The sequence below is a fragment of the Elaeis guineensis genome, chromosome 4 (assembly GCF_000442705.2).
Source record: "Elaeis guineensis isolate ETL-2024a chromosome 4, EG11, whole genome shotgun sequence".
Lineage (NCBI taxonomy): Eukaryota > Viridiplantae > Streptophyta > Magnoliopsida > Arecales > Arecaceae > Elaeis > Elaeis guineensis.
In genome coordinates this window covers 59,222,903-59,232,603 of record NC_025996.2, presented here as the reverse complement: position 1 = coordinate 59,232,603, position 9,701 = coordinate 59,222,903, and the positions used below count along the sequence as shown (strand labels likewise).

Genomic DNA, 9,701 nt, shown 5'->3' with positions numbered 1-9,701 from the left:
TTACTTAAAAATTAACGACAAACTCTATCAAAATTTGAAAATTGTATGACTTATAAAAATATCTTGAACAAACCTATGCCATCCACCAACTAAATATACAGGTATAGATCCATTCAAGGTTTTGAGCTCAATAAACAAAACAATTCTAAATATGTGCCCTTCAAAGAGGGTAAGTAACAATACTGATCAAATGAAGAAGGAACATACAATGTCCTTTGGAAGAAGCTGACACTGATAAAATGAAAATGAAACTCATAATAAGTTGAGCTTGTTTATATCCTGAAGAAAGGAAAAAAATAGGTGACTCGACCAGAAATATGTTTAAATATAAAATAATATATAGAAAATGGTCTCCTGTATATAGTAGTCTACTCCCTTTACCTAACTGCTAGAGCAAGAGGCAATGCATTTACACAGAAACATGTAATAGCAGTCCTGTTTGGATAAACATGTCATGTAATGTCTTAGTTCTGACTTCCTGAATTCAGTCCTGAATTGCAGAATCAATTGTTTATGGTACATTTACAATGACAACTCACAGCATGCTAGCAATGGTTTATAATAAGAATGTATACTTTTATTACATGAAGCACAATTATTCTTCACCTAGTTCTTCACCTCTTAAAGAGCTTCTTTCCATTGTAGTGAGACATGTTTGTCAGATGAAGCTGCCTTGAGTTTCCAATTCTTCCAGAACCCTTGACATGTACAGAGACCTCTCTTGTTTTCAACTTCACATGATGGTGACTACCACTCCGATACCTTCTTAATTTTGAACTCTGCCTTATAGGATACAATGATCTTCGAAGATGATCTTTTCTTCTCTCCCTAACTGACCTTTGCTTCCTTGTAAACTTTATCCTCCCATAGTTCTCAACAAAGGAGTCATCATCACTGCTAGAACTGTATCCTTCTTCCATGTCTTCAAATCGGCGGCGATACACACGCTTGGTGTTTTTCAGCTTGTGCCACAAGAAACAAGTAATTTCTTCCAGTGCAGTCCAGTAGGTCTCACATGCTGCCCATGTCATCTTACAGAGGCTTCTCCCTATGCACTGGATGATTCCCACTTGAAATAGGAGGTATATGAAGAGCAGAACTGAACAGAGAGTATAACATCAGTCGTAGGCATTGACTAAATAAGAGGTAATAGCAATAATTTTTCTGCCTAAGAATGAAGATACTAATAGTTTGTCTTACCTAAACCTGATCACAAACACTATGTAATTAAAGTTTTTAAAAAGAATTATGATGATTGTCTTTGAAGATTTGCAGGCACAAATGCTATTTATGCTAGTCAGGAATCTTACTTATATATGTGAGGACCGAGACCATGAACAGTTTCACCAGACTGGATATACATAGGTGCTCAATAAAGCAGACTATATCCCATGTTCCTGAACAAATACCCCTGCAGAGAGTCAAACAGATCAACAATGTCATTGTCTACATATCACTAAACAGTGAATCTTGAGCTTCAATAATGCAGAATAGAGATCTCCACGAGAGACAGTACTATATTGAGGTCCAACATGATAATCGGAAACTACAAATCATAGAGACATCAGAAGTAATCTATTTTGGATCACAATGTCAGAGGGGAACAGCATAAAAGTCAGTAGAGAATTGTTAAACTGAAATATCAGGAAAGAGATAATTCTATAGAAGTTGGCAACAGGTATGGAGAAAAAAAAGGAAAAATCTCATAACTTAGCACAAAATATGCATGACTAGAGAACTTGTTTATGCAAGTCAAAACAACCAGATGGCTAAAATAACTACACACAGTTTGAACAGGTAGGAAAGATAACACTTCTTTTTCTTCAATCAAAATAAAATAAAATCATAGCAACCAAGCATAAGCACACAGAGATGGCACAAATGCAATGTTTCTGCATTCAGCAAGTTTACCAATGAATCTGGTGAAAGATAGTACAGCAAACAGATTATATGATCAAGAACGAATGAAAGAAAGAATTTTTCAATACTTATTAAAAGCTTCCAAGTGTAAACAATGTTCAATTTTTTACCCACGTACATGGTTTTCTATTGTAAAGTTGGAGTTGACAATGACTTTAGTCATGCCATCAAATATGAATCTTGAAGATTATTTAGGAACCCATCAATACTAGCAGCAGTCTGCTTTTGAAATATGTTAAGAATTTATTCTATTTAGCACGCCTCCAATGGTTTAAAAACACAGAGCCAACCATAAACGCTGCACACTGCCACCTACTCATTGCTAGATTTAATTTAACAGATAACCTGGTAACACCAGCAAAGAAGAAGCAATACATTTTAGACTAGATAAAAAATTCAGCTATACTAAGACATCAAGAATCAGCAAACTGTGGCCCTGTTCAATCCACAAAGATATGAATACTTACTCGCATGATGCGCCAAACACTGTCCTAACGGGAGCTACAAATGCATTTCCCAGGGCAGAACCAATGCCATTCGCAGCTTTGCTGATTACAGACCCCATCACAAGAAGCAATCATGCATTCTCTTCTTGCACTTCTTCTGATCATGCAACCTTTCTTAGCAACAGATTTATTCTGGTGTCCTCTCCATCCTGCACAGGTTGACAGAGAATGCAAATTCGTAAGACAACCTCCTTATTGCAGCAATACTACCAAAATATATTATGCACGTAAAAGAAACAAAGAAAGAGAAAGATCTTAGACGACAAATTATCCAATCTTCCACTAGATTCGACATAAAGCTGATGATGATGTAAAAGTATAATAAATCCAATCAACATATGGTCCTCAACGGTGACATTCCACCTTGTTGAAAGCAAGAATCAACTCTGGAAGCAATCCTCTTTTTACATACACTGTTTTGGTGTTATAATCTTTTGTTATACAAAATCTAGGGAATACAAACGGTGGTATCATATATGAGGCCATGGAGCAAATAGTCACTAAAATTTAAACTGCGGGCGTCCATAGTTGCATAGACTCGATTCAATTTGGAAAGACATTGATATAGAATATAAAAGGATTAAGAAGTGTTTAACTGGACAAAAGAAAAAAGATCGGGACATACCGAGACTAATACTGGAACAGATTATGGGCTGCAAGAGAGGGCGAAGGGAGAAGGTAATGGCAACCGTTGAGGGGATTTGAAGAATGTGTTAAGGATACGAGAACCGCTGAGAGGACCGTCGAGCAGATATGACGCCGTTATCCCTTTATCTCTTTTTCTCGAAGGCACCCGGTGGCGGGAAGTTGGAACGGCCTGGCCGTGTCACCGAGGTCCAGTAACGCCGTTATCCCATTTCCAGATTTTCTCGCACGTGCCATGCACGTGAAATCATACGAGAAGTATTTGCTTGAGAATCCATGTTTTAGATTCAGATTTTTTTTTCTTTTTCTAGCATCATTGCTGGGTACTTCAATGCAATCGGAAATCATAACTGGCTCCTGCAAGCCAAGGTTATTATCTCGTATTCCTGCGATGCAGGAAAATTTTATTAGGTTGCCGATAGCATGAAACTTTTTGGCAAAAGCTTGGAATTTGGCACCATCTTTATGAACTGGAAACTAATAGAAGATAAGGGTTCTTTCAAAATTAACGAGGAATGTGTAGCGGTGCATGTTGCTCTGGAGAATGAAAAGGAACTTTTATTTAGATTTGGCAAAAAACAAGGTTTTGGCTGCCATTTGATGTTGGAAGACTCGATGAATATTCTCATCAGGGAATCTTTGAAGTTTACCGAGGTATTACTTACTTAAAAAGAGTTAAATACTCTGTGAAAGCAGATGAGAGTGAAGTCATTCTTTTAATAGCCACAAAATTTAAAAAGTTCTACCAGTGGATAAACAAGCTTTATTTCATTTAAATGGTAAGGATGTTTTATATATATATATATATATATATATATATATATATATATATATATATATATATATATATATATATATATATATATATATATATATAATGTATTAAAATATTTGTGGAAGAAGAGAAAAAATAAGAAAGAGGGAGAAAAAATTTTTATTATCACTATTTTAATTTATTTAATATATCTTAAAAATTATTTATACTAGTGTACAGACTTCATAAAAAAAAAATAATAACAATTGATACAGAATCATGCTAATAAAGAAAATAATATAAAATAATATTAACAAAAAAAAATGTTATGAGATCACGTCAATAAAGAAAAATATTATGAGTTATCATGTGATTTCTAAAATCATACGATCATCTATAATTATATGATTATCTAAAATTATTCCAATACTCCCCCTTAAACTCAAGATGGTATTATAAGTGCCAACTTGAGTTTGAAAATTAAATTATGAATATACTCATAAACTAGCATAATAAATTAATGTATCTGCTAGTGTAACTGATTTAGATAACGTAACTATAAGAAAAAAAAATAACAGTCATAGTAAGGCTGGCGCCCAAAGAGAAAATAACTGAAAGCCAATAATCTTCGTAGATAAAAATGTCACAGAAGAGAAGACCAGCACTCAAAGAGAAGGTAGTTGAAGGTCGATGATGCTTGCAGACAAAAGTGTTATATAAGAGAAGGCTGATGCTTAAAAAGAAGGCGGCCAATGCTGATGATGGAGAGAAATTCACCAAGTAATGATAAAGTAAAACAATCGAAGATCTAAAGCTAAGGAGAAAAGCAATGGAGAGGAGTTGCAGAGATTCATTAGAAAATAAAGATTTTTTGGATATTAATCTATCAAAAAATAGAGAATTTATAAATCTACTAAAAAAATAGAAGATCTACAGAGAAATAAGGATCCATGGCTTTGATATCATATTAAAATATTGACAAAAGAAGATGAAAACAAGAGAGAAAGGTGGGGAGAAGAAAGGACCTTTATTATCTCTATTTCAATGTGATACCCGACAATAAAATTTCCCCCCCACATGAATCTTAGGGCACTAAAAAAAAAAAGAAAAAAAGGAAATAAGAGATGAAGGCTCCCGATGGGAGCCTTCTTCTCCCTTGTGTCCCACTAGAATCGGACTCCTAAGGGATGCCAAAAATCCTTGGGAGTCCCCTATAAATCTCCTCCTCCCCTCTTAAGCAAGCCACGACAAGTATCGGTCTCTCTCTCTCTTTTTCACCTCTTTTTTTCCATTGAAGCCACGGCATACTCTCATCGTGCCTACCTAAAATCCTTATCGGAGACATCATCGAAGCTTGAGGTAAGCCCGACCCTTCTTCTTATCTTTCTTTTCCTTCTTCCCATATAATTGCGCATGGCCGCCGCCATCATCGGACTCACTGAAAAAGCCATCAAAGCGAAGACCCTATTTTTTCTTGTTTTGGCCAAATCTTCTTCCCCTTTTTTCAACCACCGATGCTACCACCTGTGGTGCCACACCCATGGGTCATGACTCGCGACCTCCCTACCACCATTTTCTGAGATCATGACTGCCAGTGATCGGCCAATGACTGAAAAAATAAAGGAAAAAGGGATCCAATCCCTTTTTTTTTCAAGATTTTTCTTATATTTTTGTTGGCCGGCCACTTACCGTCGGCCGTCCCTTACTCTGCCATCGTTGGCTGCCTATGTCACCACCTATCGTCGATCTTCCAACCATCAACTATCTTGCTCCCTTAATCGGCCAAGAAAAGAAGAAGAAAGGAAAAAAAAGATGAGAAAAGAAAAAAGAAGAAGAAGAAGAGAGAGGAAAGTTCTCTCTTTTTCTCTCTCTCTCTCTTGTGTCCCCCTAGGATTTCTCTCTCTTTCATGTATCCCTCCCCTTCTTTATGGTTTCTCTCTCCTACTTTATCTCTTATCTCTCTAGATGATGATAGGATCCTAAATGCTATTTTCTCTCTCTTTACCCACTTTTTCTCTTGAAGAAAATCTATGGATCTTGTATCGAGCAATCCTTTCCTCTTCTAAGGATCCGTATTGACCCCGACAAAATAATCCCGAATCGCTTTGGTGTCCGGATGGTCTATCGGATCACTTAGTCAATCACTTCTTTTATTATTATTTAATTTTATTAAATTTATTGAATAAAAATTGATCATAATTTAATATTTTAAATAAGATTATCTGATTTATCTAATGAAGTCTAAAGATCTAGGGTAAACAACATAAGTGAAACTTATGCTCCTTATTTATTTTTAAATTATCATATTTTTATTTAAATAATTTATTGTTAATGAAATCATATTTTTCATAAAATTAGAATCAACATATAAGATATGAAAAAAGTATATTTTATTATGATCATTGATTTCATTAATATGTTTTATAAAAATAGCATATTTATGAAGCTTGAATTGTATTATTTTTTTATCTGCATATATATATAAAGATTTCACAAGCTCTCAAATAGCTATAAATAATTTTTTATGGGAAAGTCGATACCTGGAGCTAGCATCCGTACGAACACAAGTCCTGTCAGTAGGTATAAAGTTGATATATGAAACAAAAATTTATCAATTAAGAATACTGGTCCTGTCATAAGTATAAAGTGATGGTAGCATGAATATCTGTGAGTAATATTTTGAAACATGATATGAATATTTGACAAGAATGCTTTACAGATCATGTTTATAAAATATTCATAATTTATACATGCATGACTGATTTATGACTTATTTTATTATACACTCTAAAAAATATATTATTTGCTATTATTTATTATTTTTAAATATCAGATTATCATAAAAAAATTTATTCTTAATTCAGTAAGGAAGTATAGGTTCTACTTATTGAGCTGGTGTAGCTCATATCTTTTTATTTTTTTTTTTATAGAAGAAGAAGGTTAAGAATGAAGGATGATTCAGGCTTGAGGGTTTGCACTAGTGAGCTTGAAGATTTTATAGCTGAATTTTAGTTTATTAGATAATTATGGACTTGTAATCAACCATTGATAAATTTTAAGACATAAGCTTGGTATTTGATTTTGGATTTAAATGTTATGAACCAATTTTGATTTATTTACTTGATAATTGATGGAATTGAATCATTTATTATATTTTATTTATGATAAAATTTAGCTAATTATGATTGATTGGCTTCATCTTATCGAGGGTGGTATCCGTTGGTGGCTAGCATGGCCATATTATGTCCTAAATTTAAAACATGATATTTTATGGTATCAAAGCAATATGTTTGATCATGGGTAGAACTTAAGCTTAGATTTCTGATTCATAGGACTAGGAAAAGGATGAGTATAGAAGAGTTTGTTTAGATCATAGTGGTGCACTGGAAGTTTGGAAGTACACCAATTGAAGATTAAGTATCCTTAAGCATAAAAGAGTGAAGATATGCTAAGTTTCGAGGACGAAATTTTTTTTAAATAGGTAGAATATGATACCTGACCCTAAAATTTTCTCCCCTACATGAATCTTAGGGCATTAAAAAAAATAAAAATAAAAATAATAAAAATAAAAATAAAAATAAAGAAAGAAGAGATAAAGACTCCTGATGGGAGTCTTCTCCCTCTGTGTCTGACTAGAATCGAACTCCTAAGGGCTGCCAAAAATCTTTGGAAGTCTCCTATAAATCTCCCCCTATCCTCCTAAGCAAGTCATGATGACCACTGTCCTTTCTTCCTCTTCTTTCTCTCTTTTTTTTTCCCGATGAAATCATGGCATACTCTTTGTTAGGAAGCCAACGTTTTTCATGCATACAGATTTTGAAATAAGAATGCAGCAAAAATAATGTAGATTAAAACACTTTTAATCAGAGAGGCATATATAAGATCTCATCTACCAAAATACCTAATAGGATTTTCATATGAGAGATGAGATTCAGATATGAAATTATAAAATAGAAGAAAGTCTGATCTTCACCTTACGTGGGTAGATCTTCACTGCAATTCAATGATTCATGAATATCTTGAAGGTTCCTTTAAAGCCACACACATATCCAATCTCTATAGATATCCACATGAGATTGATTTAATTAGGAGATCTTGATCTCATCGAGATGCTAACTTTCTTATAGAGATCGCTCCTTAGATGTTGAATACTTTTTTTTTTATCTTTGGAAAAGAACATCAGAAAACTGGAGGAGGAAACAAGATATCAAATCTCCTTTCTTTTGTCCAACTCTTGGATATCTGTGGAGGAAAGGGAGAGAGAGATCCATCCAACTCTTGCATCAAAGAGAGAGGGCGTCCAACTACCGTAGACATGTGGAAGAGAGAGAGGGAGAGAGGGCATCCCTCTTTTTTTCTAACGCCAAAACCCCTTGAGGCGTCCACTTCTTTTTATGCATGAATCTCTTGAGGATAGCATGCAGTGGCAATCCAACAGAATAGAAAGAATGAACATCTTAGATATAGTTACCGTATAATACAGTTCTTCTATCATGAGTTCCGACAAGATAGAGATTATGAAAAACTCATCAAATCCCATCATCTGTCACATATAAAATTTATTCAACTCAAGTTTACAATGTGAAATCTTGTGGGAACTCTTTTTTATTGTTTACACTGCCATGGCCATGGTCTTCTAAACTCAATTTTATAAATCACATAGGATTTTTTTTTATTTATCAAGACCGATAGATCCCATCCAAGTGCACATCCTACTCCTACAATGAATTTACTGCAGTCAGTCTATACTGCAAGGATCCGAATGGTTAGGGACCAAGTGTATATATAGTTAAACTACAGCAATCTCATTGTGAATAGCAAGACACCATAGGTCAAAGAACTAGTTACACTACTACAGCATCAAAAAAGTCACTAATGAGTGAGTAGACATCTAAATGACTTATCATATTGGTCACGTTCGGTACCCTTGTTCTTTAATAACTACCTACACTCTTGCTCCAATATCCTCATATTATAGACTCGAGACTCGTCTACCTAAAAAAAAGCAATCCATGCACTAATCTTATCAGATCAATCATCATTTCTATGATGATCCATCAATTGGAGCATTTTAGGATTAATCATCAATGACACATGCCTCAAATTCTCAACTCTTGAGAATATATGTCATCATCTTATTAATTCTCTAAACAATTCATAGACACATACACAATATGAATGATAATAAAAGATTCAATATTATTATTAAATTATAAGGTTAAATATAAAACTATATCCTAGAAAGAATAAATATGTCAGTCAAATTGACTTCTAAGACATACATCTAACAATTAATCTTTCACTTGTGCTACAGTCAATTTATCATATACCTAAGCTCCGTCTTCTCAAGATGTGCTTTGGTCTTCTACGAACTAAATGGTTAAGTCAGTGGATTCATCACATTATCTGCAGGGTCTACTATCTACACCTCGATGTATTTTTTTTGAGATAGTCGCGTAATAATAAAAACCATCCCTCTTAGAGCTTATCGAATCAATCATCATTTTCGTGATGATCCATCGACCAAGAGCATACATTTTAGAAATTAATCACCAATGAGACATGCCTTAAATTTTTAACTCTTGAGAATATATGTCATCATCTTATTAATTTTCTAAATGATTCATGAACACATGCACAACATGAATGATATTAAATTATCCAATCTTATTATTAAACTATAAGGTTAAGTATAAAATTATGTCCTAGAAAGAATAAATGTGTTAGACAGATTGACTTTTAGGACATACATTTAATAATCTCCTATTTGTTCTAAAGCTAATTTACCATATAACTAAGTCCTATCTTCTCAAGATATACTTTGATCTTCTACTGGCTAAATAGTTTAGTTAGTAGGTCCGCCATATTATCTGTAA

The 9,701-nt window shown here is 33.9% G+C and overlaps 1 protein-coding gene across 1 annotated transcript; it reads right to left on the bottom strand.

The window, feature by feature from the left end:
- Positions 1–476: 476 nt before the first annotated feature.
- On the bottom strand, positions 477–3,425 carry LOC105042789 (uncharacterized). The gene is made up of 4 exons (XM_010920109.2): positions 3,052–3,425; positions 2,388–2,575; positions 1,311–1,411; positions 477–1,099 (listed from the first exon to the last, which is right to left on the bottom strand). Exons 2-4 carry the CDS (start codon positions 2,483–2,485, stop codon positions 615–617), a joined length of 684 nt encoding a protein of 227 aa, XP_010918411.1. The 5' UTR covers positions 2,486–2,575; positions 3,052–3,425; the 3' UTR covers positions 477–614.
- Between the last annotated feature and the right edge of the window lie 6,276 nt (positions 3,426–9,701).

Bases quoted from the DNA above. Each gene is read 5' to 3' on its own strand.
- LOC105042789 (XM_010920109.2), bottom strand. From the start codon at position 2,485: ATGGGGTCTGTAATCAGCAAAGCTGCGAATGGCATTGGTTCTGCCCTG. The intron at 1,412-2,387 runs GTAAGTATTCAT...GACTCTCTGCAG, and splicing joins GTGTTTGGCGCATCATGCGA to GGGTATTTGTTCAGGAACAT. The intron at 1,100-1,310 runs GTAAGATTCCTG...CTCTCTGTTCAG, and splicing joins CTCGGTCCTCACATATATAA to TTCTGCTCTTCATATACCTC.